This window comes from Diabrotica undecimpunctata, chromosome 3, assembly GCF_040954645.1.
Source record: "Diabrotica undecimpunctata isolate CICGRU chromosome 3, icDiaUnde3, whole genome shotgun sequence".
NCBI classification, from domain to species: domain Eukaryota; kingdom Metazoa; phylum Arthropoda; class Insecta; order Coleoptera; family Chrysomelidae; genus Diabrotica; species Diabrotica undecimpunctata.
In genome coordinates, this window is record NC_092805.1 from 37425074 (window position 1) to 37441144 (window position 16071).

Sequence of the window (16071 nt, forward strand, 5' to 3'; positions counted from 1 at the left end):
TGTTGTGAACGATTTATCTCGCGCGATAAATCGCTCGCAAGCCTGGCCATACACTTACTAATAATTTATGAATAATGTAAATCATAAAAATGATTCAAAATATTTTATATGTCATACTAATTTACTATTGTGTTTTTATTGCTTAGTTAACAACTACGTAATAGTGTACTTTATGCCCGCGCCGGCATAAAGTGTACTTTATGGCCCGGACGGGAGTAAAGCTACAAACAAAAAGATAATAGCATATCTACTAGTAAATATATTGTCAAAATAAAATTGAATTTTGGATTTTTTAGAACATATTTATTGGTAGATGCAATAACGAACTAGTATAACATAAAAGTTTGTATGCACCTTGGGTATTAATAGGTGTATATGCCCTCGGGCGATTTACAAACCCTCGGGCCAGAGGCCCTCGGGTTTGCAACATCGTCGCCCTCTGGGCAAAAACTTATATTTAATACCCTTGGCACATAAATAACTAGACTTCGGCAAATATGCATATTGCATATTTTGCATATTGTGCATATTTTATGCAAATATTTCATATTTTGGCATATTTGTATAAAAGTTTGCATAAAGTGCATAAAAGTTCAGATTTTTATACTGTATTTGAAAATTTTTAAACATACCAATTTATTTCAATTCTTGTATAAAATTTTGTAGTCATTTTAATCAAGAAATGATCTAAGTACGTAATCTCTACAGGTACAAAACATTTACAATTTCAAAGAAGATCAATTTAAGTAGCCCTCAACATTCTTAGAAAGTCTCGGTCACTGAGGCATTCAGTTATTGGATAATCGCTAAGGGTTCGCTCATTTGCATTTTATGATCTAATCCCCAAATCTATCTACAATTTATTGTATCTTAACAGCAGGTAAACGGCTAACAGTTTTGTTCCTAATTTAGGGATTTTCCAAAATCTCCCAGTTTATTGAATTAGGTACCTAAACATTTCTAATTTGATGCTCAGATTTGTAAATCATTTTTGTTTTGATATTCAAAGCGTAAACACTCGTTGTGCGTAAAAAAAAGGAAGATTGTGATTTTATAATGCCTAAAACAACCAGTGCTTCAACTTGGATTAAACCTTATAAATAGCTGTCTATGGATATGGGAAAAATCTACTGTTCAGTCTGTGGCAAAATTGTAAGTATCTAATATTTTCTATTAAATATCTAATATTTCATACATACAGGGTGTTTCCAAATGACACTTACAGTTTGACTGTAGATACTTCTCGAAAAATTGAACAAAACGATATAGTTAATGAGGGGTCAAACTTATTTACTTTTCGAGATACAGGGTGTTAAAATTAAAAAAAATTAAATTCTTTTAGTTAATAACAACAATAACTTTAAAACCAATAAACGTATTTACTTGAAATTTAGTACTCGTAGGTTGTTTTTAAATGAAAAATAGCTTCCTTTAGTGAGAAAAAATTGTCCATGGTACAATACAATGGTGTGTATTTAGAAAAATTTTTCACCTTTACTTTTTTTTATGAAGTCAGCTATTCTAAAACACAATTATTTTTATTGTAATTGAATTAACAAAAAAAAAACTTTTGTTGAATTTTAAAATAAGTTATATGATGTACTAATGGTTAGTAACAAAAACTAATTTGTGGATTAATACTGCATTTAAAACACTTAGCGAGTGTTTTTTTTTCCAAACCAGTTATTTGATTAACCAAAAACACCTTGTATATTTTTATATTTTAAAGGTTGGGTTAAAATAAAGGTTTTTATTTTTATTTATAGATAGCATGTGAGAAGAAATTTCAGATAGACCAACATGTGAGAACTGCTTCACACATTGCAAAAAAAGGAAAAATAGGAGGAAAACATCAAACTTCAATGGCTAAATGTTTCCAATCTACTTCAAAAAAATTAGATGAGCAAGAAACTTTTAATGAAGACTTGTGTCGCGCATTAGTGTCTGCAAACATACCGCTTTCAAAATTAGCAAATGTAAATTTTAGTTCGTTTCTAAAAAAATATTGCAAACTTAATGTTTCAAGTGATCGGTCTCTAAGAAGAAATAATGTGAACAGGCTATACTCGTCGGTGTTAATTAATATTAAGGAAGAAATTGCAGATAATTATTTTTACATATCTGTAGACGAAACCACTGATTCCTCAGGAAAGTATATTGCTCATTTATTGATTGGTGTTCTTAAAGAAGATACCTTACCAAAATCTCATCTTATTTCATGCCAGCAACTTGAGGAAACAAATGCTTTAACAATTTCGCGTTTTATACAAGAAACATTAGCAACTTTTTTTCTTCCGACAACTATTCCTTCTAATAAATTACTGCTTATTTTATCGGATGCTGCTCCTTATATGGTGAAAGCAGGACAAAATTTAAAAATATTTTTCCCAGATTTAATACATGTTACTTGTGTAGCGCATGGATTAAACAGAGTTGCAGAGGAAATACGAAAAAAGTTTCCTCTTGTAAATACCATGATATCCAGTGTCAAAAAAGTATTTCTTAAATCTTTTATAAGAATTCAACTTTATAAAGAAATGCTACCTAACATTCCTCTTCCACCACAACCTATTTTAACGCGATGGGGAACATGGTTAGAAGCAGCTAATTTTTATGCAGATCATTTTGTTAAAATAAAGAACATAATTGATACGTTAACAGATGAAAGTTCCCAATCTCTTTTGGATTCTAAACAAACTTTTCAGAGTAACTTGCTTCAACAAGAACTTTCATTTATAAAATCAAATTTTAGTTTTGTTCAAAAAACAATTACTCAGTTAGAATCACCAAAACTGTCATTGTTCGAAAGTACAGCATTAATAAAAGAATTTGCGTCATGTTGTCTGTTGTCGGAACGTTAGAGGTAATATTGGAAAAGATATTTTAAAAAAATTTGAAGCTACTATGGAAAAAAATAAAGGTTACCATATTCTTTTTGAAGTAGTCAGTGTTCTAGCTGGAAATATTTCGGAAACAATTAATTTAGAACCAAATGTTTTGGTTAGTTTGAAAAATGCTCCCGTTACATCAGTTGATGTTGAACGAAGTTTTTCCATATATAAATATATGTACTGACAGAAGCCACAAGTTTTTGTTAGAAAATTTTGAACACCACTTGGTCATTTATTGTTACCATAATTCTAAATAAGTTTATTCATACTTAAAAATGATGTAGTTACTTAAAATAAATGTAAATCTTAATGAATAGTAGGAAATATTTAGTTATGTACACTTTTTTTTTTAAATAAAATTGTTACTATTTTACGATTTTTTTATTTATTTATATGCATATTTTGTAAAATATTTGCATATTTTCGGGTAAACACGTGCATATTTATGCGCATATTTTCTACATTTTTATTTGCATATTTGCCGAAGTCTATAAATAACTATTATGCCATACTAGTTTATTATTGTGTTTTTATTACTTAGTTCCTCTTCTTCTTCTTAGCCTTCATGTTTGGACATAGGCCTCTCCCAACTCCTTTCATCGGTCTCTATCCTGAGCAACATATTTCCAATTTGTTCCGGCTATTCTTTTAATGTCATCAACCCATCTCATCTGTGGTCTTCCTCTTGGTCGTTTACTTTCGTAAGGTCTCCAATGTTGTATTGTAGTATTCCAACGTTGGTCTTTTTGTCTAGCAGTGTGACCCGCGAAGCTCCATTTAAGTTTAGCAATTTTTGTTGTTATGTCTTTGACTTTTGTTTTGGATCTTACCCAGTCGTTTATCTTTTTATCTGACAGTCGTATACCTAAATTTCTCCTTCCATTGGTCTTTCTGTTGTGGCTAGTTTATTCATTGGTTAGGGTCTAGGTTTGACATCCATGTCATGATAGGAAGGATGCATTGGTTTGCTTCTCAAGTATTGGGGTATTTTGCGGTTCTTAAGTATCCAACTAAGTTTTTCAAATCCTGCCCATGCTAGTCTTGCTCTTCTAGTAATTTCCGCACTTTGGTTCTCTTTGTCAAGTTTCAGGATTTGGCCTAGGTAGATATATTCCTGGATTTGTTTTATCTCACTGCCATTTATAGTTATACATCTGGGGTCATCTGTGTTTGTCATTATTTTTGTTTTTTTCATATACATTCTTAGGCCGACGTATTGGGAGCTGGCTACTAGTTCCCCCATCATAATTTGCAGTTCCTCGAATGTGCTCACTATAATCACTATGTCGTTAGAGAATATGAGGTGGTTTAACTTGTTGCCATTAACGTTAATGCCATAAGTTGACCAATTTGTAGTTTTGAAGACGTCTTGACGTCTTCTAGGGCTAGGTTGAAAAGCTTTGGCGATATTACGTCTCCTTGTCTCACTCCTTTCTTAATGGTGATGGGATTTGTATTTTCGTCTAGTTGTACTATCATAGTTGCATTTTCATATATATTATGTATTAGTTGCCTATATCTCGAATCTATTCTACAATTATTAATATCTTATTCTATAGCCCACATCTCGATACTATCAAACGCCTTTTCATAGTCGACGAAGGCAAGAAATACGGGTAGTTGGTATTCATTTGCCTTCTCTATCAATGTTCTCATTGTCAGTAGATGGTCTGATGTACTATATCCTTTGCGGAAGCCAGCCTGTTCAACCGGTTGGTAATTGTCCATTTTGTAGGTTAACTGGTTGTTAATAATTCTCATAAATAGTTTGTATACTTGACTGAGCAACGATATAGGTCTATAATTCTGTAGATCACATTTGTCCCCTTTTTCGTGTAAGAGTATTACTAGACTCTCGTTCCAGTCTTTAGGGATCTTGCTATTATGGAGACATCTATTAAATAGCTCTGTTAGTACAGGGATTGTTAATGTCTTGCTTGTTTTCAAGAGCTCGGCAATTATACCGTCGTGTCCTGGAGCTTTATTATTTTTTAGCTCTTTTAAAGCTCTTTCTATTTCGAATCCCTTTATATTTGGTAGTACTTCTGATCCCACGTTTTTTATTTTTCTTTTGACGTTATCCTTTGTTGTTTCATTAGGCTTCACTAGGTTTTACTAGGCATTAGAAGTCTTCGACAATATTTGTTATTTTATATTTGACCTTCTCTTCCTTATTGTCGGCGTCCTTAATTTTGATGATTTTTTGAACACCCAGTGCGGGTCTTAGACATTTAAAGCCTCTGTTGTTTTCAATGACTCGCTCAATTAAGTTCTCGTTCTATTTTTGTATATCGCGTTTTAGTTCTTTTCTAATTGTTTTATTAAGTTCATTGCTTAGTTACCAACTACGTAATAGAGTACTTTATACCCACGCGGGCATAAAGTGTACTTTATGGCCCGCACGGGCGTAAAGATACAAACAAAAAGATAACATATTAGAAACATCTTTATTTAACAACATTTCAAAACATTATTTAGAATTCACATAAAACTGGCAATTCTGAAAGGGTCCGGTGATATTAGATCCGGTTAGTGTTCTCAAAAATATCTTGCTTTTTACGGTTTTGGTTTGACACGTTTGACGGCGTTTCCGTAGCGTAGCAATATAGTACGAAAGATTGAATGTCTACTAGTAAATATATTGTCAAAATAAAATCGAATTTTGGATTTTTTATAACATATTTATTTGTAGATGCAATAACGAACTAGTATAACATAAAAGTTTGTGTGCATCGTGTGTATTAATAGATGTATATACCCTCGGGCGACTTACAAATAAACATCTATTTAATACCTATGGTACATAAATAACTATTATTTATTTACACTACTTTACATACATTTTTACAGACATTGCATATTTGATATTTTTAGGCCGTTGATACAACAGCATCTACTCTTTGCTCCATTTTTGTCATGCTGGGCTTGTTTCAAGATGTACAGGTAAATAAAACATTTTTTGATATATTCCCAATTGAATCTTTTTTTTATATAAACATGTTTATTTAAAATCTACATCATTACAGAGTATTAAGTAAATGTGTTACAGGTTTTGGGCGTGAAGGAGAGACATCCAATGATGTCTCACCTTATTCTATTTTGGTTTGGTTTTGAAGTAGGTCTTGTTGCCAGGTTCTACCTAGTCTTTTTGTGGCTGGATTGTTGAATATTCCCTTACTAGCTCATTTACATGGTGAATGGTACGTTCATTTTGTGAACTCGTATGGCTCGATGGATTTCTTCTCTGATGAAAGAAATCTTTAATTCGTAGTGAAGTGTTTGATTACTTACGTACCATGGTGCATCCACTGTCGATCTTAGCACTTTAGACTGGAATCTTTGCATAATATTCAGCTACGTTGGCTTTGCCCAGACCCATAGGTGTAGTACGTAGAACCAGATAGGTTTGAGTATGGCTTTTTATAGAGTAATTTTGTTTTGGATGTTAAGTTTTGATTTACGTCCAAGGAGCCAGTACATTTGCCGGAATTTTAAGTCGGCCTACTTTCTTTTGCTCTGGATATATTTTATGACCAAGTGAGACATTGGTCAAGATGGAGGCCAAGGTATCTAGCGTCTGTTACTGTTAGTATCCTTATATTTTCCATTCATACAGGTGGGCATATGTTGTAACGATTGGTAAATGTTATTTGCGTTGATTTTATTTTATTTACTTTTGTTCTCCATTTCGTATACCAATTACTGAGTATGTTCAAATTATGTTGCAGGTTTTGTAAGGCTTGTTTGGGATCTTCATTTACAGCTAGTATTGCTACGTCGTCAGCAAAGGAAGCGATTGTAGTATTATTAGTCTCTGGTATATCGGCTGTGTAGAGTAAGAAAAGCAGCGGCCCCAGAACACTACCGTGCAGGACTCCTCAGTTAATAGGACAGAGGTTAGATTGTCGGTCTTTGAATTTTGCCAGACTTTGTCAAAAGCTTGTGAGATGTCTAGAAATACAGCGTTGCAGTATTTCTTTTCTTCAAGACTTTTTTGATATTTCATTTATCATTCGATGGACTGGTTGGGTAGTGAAGTGATTTTCTCGAACACCAAACGAAGATGTTTTGGAAGTAATGTTAGGAATTCATGATCTGCGTATATCCTTTGTAGCAGCAATCTTTCAAAAAGTTTGCTTGCAATTGGGAGTAGGCTGATCATAATGACTTTAGCAATTTTTCATATTTTTGGAAAGTATGATAAGCTTAGCATGCGGTTAAATATAACTGTTAGCAAAGTAATGGTCTTGCGAGGAAGTTGTTTTAGTACTTGTGCCGAGATTTAATAATAACCTGGTGCTTTTCGTTAGTTGAGTTTGTTTATTTCTTTATTGACTTCTACTGGAGTAAAACTTTTAATTGGAAGGAACATTTCACATGCTGGGCTAATTAGTTCTTCCACTTCTTTATCAGACTCTGCTGACTCTGTTTGAAATACGTTTGTAGGATGTTCAGTAAAGACGTCCGCTTTTTCTTTGTCGGAACAGGCCCATTCACCATTTGGTTTACGGATGGGAGGGATAGTGGTGCTGGTGTGTGGTTTCTTAAGCTTTTTAATCGCCTTCTATAATGTCTAGTCATTTGCTGTAAGGTTTGTAATAATGTTCGAAGGTTTCGTTGTTTGCGGCTTTGATAGCTATTCCAAGTTGCCTACGTAGTCTATTGAATAAATGTAGACCTATGTTATTTCTAGATCTTTGCCAGGTTCTTCTTGTACGACGTTTTTCAGCCATGAGTTGGCGAATGTACAGGAGAATATTTGTGGTATGTGTTAGTTTGCTTTCAGTTCGTGGTGTAGATTGCCATGCCGCTTTTTGCACAAGTGACGTAAAGCATTGAGATTGATTGAGATGTGTAGATTTGATCCGCAGATTAAGATTGGTGTTTTCTTCCAAGTAGGATTGCAAATCTGCACAGGTGGTGTTTTTTGACGTGAGTCGCGAAATAACTGTTGTACTCAGGCTCATAATAACTGGTGTATGATCCGATGAGAGATCATAGCTGGATTCTATTAGACAGTTGTTTCTGGACACTCCTTTGCTTATGTAGTAGTACAGTAGATCTGAAAGTTTTCTGGGATCACTCGGCCAGTACGTATTGATTCGTTTGGTGTGGCAATCATAGTTGGTGTCGGTCATTGCTTTTAGAAGATTACGACCTTCTGTTGATGTGAGTCTTGAGCCCCAGTGTGTGTGTTTCGCATTCCAGTCTCTCTCGGCTACAAATTTACTGCCAAGTAATTGAAAGATGTATTTTGTAAAAATTAATGGGAAAATCCCAGTAGTTGGCTGTATACCATCGTTTAAAAAATTGAAACCTATTACCTATTCGTCGACTTCAAGACCGCATACGATAGTGTCAAAAGACCAGTACTATACCAATTAATGCGTAAGTTTGGTATACCAGAAAAACTTATCCGATTAACGAGAATGACAATGTTTAACTTAAAAGCCAGCGTTAGGATACAGGAATAAAATTATCGATCCTTTGAGATAAAGGATGAACTCAGACAAGGGGATACCCTGGCTTGCCTCCTATTTAACATTGCCTTGGAAAAGTCAGTGCGAGACCCACGAATTAGAGACGGCGGTACTATTTACAATAGATGGATATAAATCTTATCATACGCTGATGATATTGACATAATAGGGCGTAGCAAACGAGATATTGAGCAATATTTTCTAGAATTGAAAACAGCGGCGAAACAGGTTGGTCTAGTCATTAACAAAGACAAAACCAAGTACATGTTGATTACTAAGAATCCTATAGCAAATGAAGAACGGGAAACAGCATTTGGAAGTCATATCTTTGAACGTATTGAGAGCTTCACATACCTTGGCTCGTTAGTGACCTACTAATAAAACAAGCGGAAAAATTAAAAGACGCATAAACCTTACAAATAGGCATACTATGGACTCCAAAACCAATTCCACTTATGAAAAAAGAAAAGTAAAACTATCCAAACCTAACATATCCAAAGAAAAACTAAAATGATTATATACAAAACACTGCTGAGGCCGGTCCTCACATACGGGAAGGAAACATGGATTCTAACGCAGAATGATAAAATATTTCTGGAATATTCGAGCGTAAGATACTCCGCAAAATATTTGGAGCTATAAACCATCAACGATAGTGGCGCAAAAGTTTTAATTTCGAATTATACCAACTCTTTAATTAACCAGATGTAGTAACGTTCATTAAAACATAGCAAACATAGTAACTTAGATGGGCCGGACACATAATACGAATGCCTGACAACAAGATTGCTAAAAAGCTAACGAGAGGAATACCTATAGAAAGAAAAAGCAGAGGCCGACCACGAATTAGGTGGTTAGATGGAGTTGAGACCAACTTAGGAATACTAGAGATCAGAAGATGGCAACAAGTTGCCAGAAACCGAACAGAATGGCGACTAATCTTAGAGCAGGCAAGGATCCACAGAGCATTGTCAAGCGAAAGATAATTATGATGAAAATTAGGTAGCAATTGGGTAAACTGCTAATCTAAGCTTACTGGAAGCTATTGGACGATGTTACGAATAACCTTTTATTCCGACAATACATCTACAGTTTACACTTACAAAACGTTAAAGAAAAGACGTTAAAATGAAAGTAGATAATTGCAGTTATTTTTAGTTTAAACTTCACCATTCTCCTACACGTGTTTTGAGGTTTCGCCTCTTATCAGGATGACTTGTGGTAGCTCGAATAAAACGAAATTCTGTTTATCTATATGGGCGTTATAGTAAGATAACATGTCTTAGTACGCTAGTAGAGGTTGCTACTAGCGTACTAGAGGGTTTTATTGCTTGTAAAGCAAAATTAAAAATACGTCAATTTTAAAACAAACTTTTTATTAAAATAAAATAATTTTTACAATTGTTTTATTGACAGTTTTACCTAAAACACTTCATTTTTTTTTCAGCAAAAAGTTTTAGAAGAGTTGATTGATGTTTTGGGACCAGATAGAAGACCTGTTACTGATGATCTACCGAAAATGAAATATCTAGAGAGGGTAATAAAGGAAACGTTGAGACTATTTCCTGCTGTTCCAATGATAGGCAGAACTTTGCATGAAGATATCGATGCAGGTAATGTTTTTAAACGTATCTTAAAACATTATATATATATATATATATATATATATATATATATATATATATATATTATATATATTTAAACTGATGATACCGTTTTAGGTGATATGGTTTTTCCAAGTGGGTGTTCAGTCATTATTGGTACTGTATTTGTTCACAGAAATCCTGTCTACTGGCCTGATCCTCTTAAGTTTGATCCAGATCGGTTTTTACCTGAGAATATTGCGAAAAGACATCCATGCACATATATACCGTTTTCATATGGTCCAAGAAATTGCGTAGGTAAGATGTATTCGGATATAATTATAGAAGAAACTATTTTTTGACATTGTTTTAAATTTTGCATAACTGTGATATTTCAGTTGTTTCATTTGTCTTATAATTTTGAATTTCTTTCTTTCAGATTTTTTTTTGGAATATTTTTTTTTTTGATTATTTTATTTAACCTGGTATCTCCTTCATGTATTTTATTTCTATTAAATTTATTTCAATTTCTTGTCAAACAATTTTTAGGAATGAAAATAAGTCGATTTGGCCCAAGTTACTTATACAGTGTGTTTTAACGAAAATTTGACCTCCCCCCCCCCCCAGAAACTCAGAAACCAAGAGTTTCTTTAAAATGTAAAAAAATAAGTTAATTTGTATAGAGAGGGGGACGAATTTTCATGCAAAATGCATGCCCTTAAATTTAACCCCCTACTGCCTCGCACCAAACCCCAGTTTTTTTATTAGCAAGAGTGGTCGAGGGGCACATCATTTGAAAGGTAATTTTTTTCTCTACGTGAGACTGTATTTTTTTAATTTAAGTAATAACTTAACGTTTTACTCCTTATTCTGCTCCTACGGAAGTAAATATGACGACGATATCGAACTATTTTACCATGATTTGGAACAAACTTAAAATTAATGAACAAACATCACACTACAATAGTAATGGGCGACTTTAATGCCAAAGTTGGCCAGGAAATAGTGGATGGATATGTGGGGGAATATGGTCTAGGAAATAGAAATGAACGTGGTGACCATTTGATACAATTTTGCCAGACGGAAGAATTTGTAATAGCTAATACACTTTTTAAGCTACCAAAAGGAAGATTGTATACATGGAAATTTCCCGGTGATACAACGAATAGAATAATCCGAAATCAAATTAACTTTGTCCTCATTAGACAAAGATTTCGTAATTCTATACTGTCTGCCAAAACTTACCCTGGATCAGACATCGGCTCAGACCTTAACCCCATAGTAGTCACATTACGAACCAAATTAAAACTGGTTAAAAAACCCACTCAAAGTACAATTGATATTAAGAGATTAAGGGAACCACAAACAAAGAAACAAATTGTAAAAACTCTTACTGAAGATCTAAGTAATGCCCAAGAACTGAATAAAAGTAGTTATAACATTGATCAGAAATGGGAAAATATAAAAGTAGCAATAATTAAAACAGCAAATGAAAACTTAAAACTAAAGAAAAGAAAACATGAAGACTGGATGACTGAAGAAATACTACTATTAATGAATGAAAGAAAATCATTCAAAACAAAAAATCCAATTAAATATAATGAAACTAATTAAAAAGAGAATAAAAGAAGCTAAGGATAGAATGTTACATAGCAGTGCCAAAAACTAGAAGAAATTGAGGAAAAATATGACTTTTTTAAAATGCATAAAAGAATTAGAGAATTAACATGAATGAGAAAACACTTCAAACTAGGCAACTAAGAGATGAAAGTGGATGGGAAATTGCACAGTCAACTTCTAATAGAATGAGAAAACTTTTTTGTAATCGCGATATCAATATATTGCTCCGAATAAGAATGCTTCGATGTTATATTTTCTCTACCCTTTTGTATGGGGTTGAAGCTTGGACACTTAAAAAATCCAACATTAAAAACCTAGAAGCATTCGAAATGTGGTTTTACCGACGTATTTTGAAAATATCATGGATGGATCGCGAAACAAACGAACAAGTTCTCGAACAACTAGGAAAACAATGCGAAGTTTTAAATTCCATAAAAATCAGGAAATTCTATTCAGACACGTAACCAACAAAATTATAATAGCCAAAATGATTTCCAATCTCCGATAGGAGCGGAACTTGAAGAAGAAGAAGAAGAATAACTTTGAAGATAATTTTGGATTTAACTAATTTATTGGTTGAATACAAGTTATAACAAGAAAAACATAAAATTTCACTAAATTAACCAATTAAATGTTCTTAGCGACCTCCAATACGTTAATTCAATCAACCTGCAAATCGAGATTAACACGCTACTGTGTTGAAGATATTTTTTTTTCTTTTTGTAAAAATATCACATTTTCATATGATTTTTTTAAATATAATGAATCCTAATTATCTTCCTTAGTGTTTACCAGGTTATGCTTGATTTGAGATTTGTCAACGACTGATTAATAAGAGATATTATTGTAACTTACAAAAATGGGATATGGGAAGAAAGAATATAATAAGTTAAGCTATACTGTGGAAATAATAATCAGTGTCCTAAGGCTATGACAAGGATCTTCACTACGAACCACCCAGAAAAAAACGGTAGAGTGCAAAATGAAGCATTTGAAGTGGCGGTATTGGCTCATTTACAAATGGATAATAGACATTCTCTCAGACGACTATCTCGTGCATCTGGTGTATCAGCATCTAGTGTTTATTGAATTATAAAGTCCCATAAAGATCAGCTTTATAAAATACGATTACTTCATCAATTAAACGAAGATGATCCTGATCCTCGGCTTCAATTCTGTGAAGAATTTAGTAAAATCATAAATAAAAACCAACATTGATTTATATGTTTTTCCGACGAGTGTACTTTTATGTTAAATGACAAAGTTAATAGACATACGAGCCCTAACAACTATATGTTGGAACAAGAAGTTATTTTGCGAATAAAATACCAACTTACCAAAATTCTTTTATTTAATTTTTTTAATGGTAAATATGAAATTAACAACATTTTTTATGATTTATCAAATTATATATTTTATCTTGATTACTATTTAATTAATTGTTTAATAATCAAAAAATTCTAACAACTAAATATTGGAACAAGGAGATTTTAACAAATTAAAATAAAAATTAACAAGGCGTAACGTCGCCCTTAGCTTGAATAACAGTTTGAACTCTATGAGACATTGTATACACTAGCCCTTCACATAATTCAGAGGTGAAACTATCCCATATTTCTTGCAATTTACCACGTAGTTGTGGCAAAGTACGCTGTGGGTTATTTCTTGGGCGTTGTTTCATTTTGTGCCAAAGGGTCTCTATTGGACTAAGATCCGGGCTGCTAGAAGGATGTGACAAAACTTTAATGTCCTGTTCTCCCATCCATTTTTTGGTAGATTTAGCCGTATGACATGAGACTCCGTCCTGCTGAAATATAAACGCACCGGGTGGATATACCTTTCCCGCACTTAGTAGAAACGAATGTTCAAGAATATCTTGATTTGGCTGCAAAAAATGTAAAGTTACCAACCCTTTGGCCGACATACAACCCCACACCATGATGCCCTGTGGAAACTTTATAGTCATTTTGAGACATTCCTTATGAAATGTTTCTGTTTTGCCCGAATCACACTTCTTCTTCTTCTTAGGGTGCCTGTCCGTTTCGAACGTTGACGATCATTCTGGCTATGATGACTTTGTTGGTTGCTATACGAAATAGCTGTGTCCGAATCACACGCTTTCGATAATCTCCCACACAGACATCAAATTTGCTCTCGTCGCTATAGATAACTTTATTTTAATTATGTTTGGTCCATGAAAGTTTTGATTTCGCCCAAATGTAACGATTCCTATTTTGAGTTTCCGTCAACGATGGTTTTTCTTTGGCCTACTCCAAAAAAATCACAAAATATAAAATTTATATCGTAAAGAAGAACCTATCACACATACCTTATAAAAACTAAGACCGCTTTTGTGGATATATTTGCGACAGCATTCTCTGAAAACATTTATGCCAGTTTCTCTATTCCAGCTAGCAATTACTTCACCTATTGTATTTCTTCTTCCCGACTTACACATTCTATTTAAATGCCTTACACTCCTTTGAAAAGCAGCTTTTTTCAAATTCAAAGCAGCAAACATCAATACTGACAGTTTCACCATATTTCTTAATTATATTAAATACAATAGTTGTTGCTATAGTCAATTCACTGGAAATTGCACGCATTGTTTTCCCTGTATGGTACTGATGAATAATAATTTTCCGAACTTTTGGATCAGTAGGTTTTCCACGTGCCATTATTATATTTTCCGCGTAATAAAACTGACGGTTGTTAATTGTACATACTCAAATGACGCGTTACAGTTATTGTTGACAACGCACTACCTAGTCGTATGTTTGATTTCAAAGCCTTCTTTGCGTCAGGCTGATAATGCACTATCTTACAAGTAACGTCGTCCCAGGAACGCAATTCGACAATATTGGCAATATCATTTTAAAGTCGTCTACTTTAAAATGTATAATGTATGTCTGAATTGTCAATATAAATGAGTCAGATAAAATTTAATTATTAGAAGAATTTTTCACCAAGTAACAAAAAAACAAAATTTGTTTAATTTACTAATGTTTGTATTTTGAGAACGAGTTCGGAAGTGGAAATTGAAACGTCAATAACTTTCTTTAACCTTTAATTGTGGCTTATTCCCATTTAAATAGTAATTAATAAAGAAGTTTTAAACCGTTTTGGAGTAATAATAAAAACTTCAGTTTTATTTTGTACCTTTAACATCCCGAAAATTTTTCTGGCTGCACTTTTTCATATAGGTAAGTTAGGCCAAATCGACTTGTTTTCATTCCTAAAAATTGTGGTTATTATGAACTATATTGTTTAAAAATCGACACCTCGGTGAGCCCTCGGTAAAAAGGTTTTGTTTCCTTTATATTTACCTTTATTATTGTTCTCCATATGCCATATCAAATCTAATTTAAAAAAATTGATTAATAAACGCTTTTTATAGGATTGCTAATCAAATTATATTCTAGGAGGAAAATATGCCATGATGAATATGAAAACGATTTTGGCTTCCGTCCTGCGAAGATTCAAAATTTTTACTGAATATAAAAGCGTTGAAGAGATTACAATATCGTCGTACTTAATCTTGCGACTAAGGGATGGACCGAAAGTTTGGATTGAACCTAGATAATTTAAAATTATGGAAAAATAAACCATAAATATATTATTAATGCATTCAATGAGTTTTATTTTATTATTCATTATTGGGATGATTGTGTGCTATTTATTTTTATCAAATCTGGCCAACCTATAACAGGTGACTAGTTGATTTAATTTCTAGACTTAGATTTCTCTAGGTATTTACTAGTTACATTGTGTTAGTTATATCTGCATTAAAAATTGTGTTTTGGATATTTTCTATTTGATATACTTAAGTCTTCTATAGATCTTATTTTCTAATTCCATTTTTTTTATAATTTGTAACACTTAAACGACCCATTAGAAACAGTGGATGCCAATGGCTAATAATATACTATCTCTGAAAGTTGGGAGCCAATGTAGAACAATAAAACTCGCAACTTTTTTTGGAAGCCAATTGTTAGGCTTTGTTTAGCTCAGTCTCTCAGGTGTGAAAACGTCTAATCTTAACAGTAAAGCTGAAAAATGAGTTTGGCTCGGTCAAATAAACTAAACAATATATTACCTAATTATATTATCTACATAAATAAAGTATAAAATTAAAATTTTTGTCTTCTTCCTATGCCTTTCCCATTAACGGAGGTTGGCGACCATATTTCTAAAAGTTTCTCTGTCTTCTACAACGTGGAATAATTCGTCTACAGTCATGTTTGTCCAGTCTCGAATATTTCGTAGCCATGACTTCCTCTTTCTACCTATTCCCTTTTTGCCATCGACTCTACCCTGCATGATGACCTGCAGAAGACTATATTTATCATTCCTCAGTATGTGTCCAAGGTATGCAGTCTTGCGTACTTTTATTGTTCTTAACAATTTTTTGTCTCGACCCATCCTTCTCAGCACTTCCTCATTGGTGACCCTGGCAATCCATGGAATTCTCAACATTCTCCGGTATATCCAAAGTTC

At 33.2% G+C, this 16071-nt stretch overlaps 1 protein-coding gene across 1 annotated transcript in view; it reads left to right on the forward strand.

Annotated features, from left to right (window-relative positions):
* LOC140436699 (cytochrome P450 4C1-like) overlaps positions 1–15196 on the forward strand; it is a 61702-nt gene extending 46506 nt beyond the window's left edge. The window contains exons 8-11 of the mRNA XM_072525740.1: positions 5766–5834; positions 9819–9984; positions 10093–10272; positions 14997–15196. Of these exons, the coding sequence (XP_072381841.1) occupies positions 5766–5834; positions 9819–9984; positions 10093–10272; positions 14997–15157 (576 nt within the window). The 3' untranslated portion in view covers positions 15158–15196. The remainder of the gene's footprint in view (positions 1–5765; positions 5835–9818; positions 9985–10092; positions 10273–14996) is intronic.
* Positions 15197–16071: the final 875 nt, after the last annotated feature.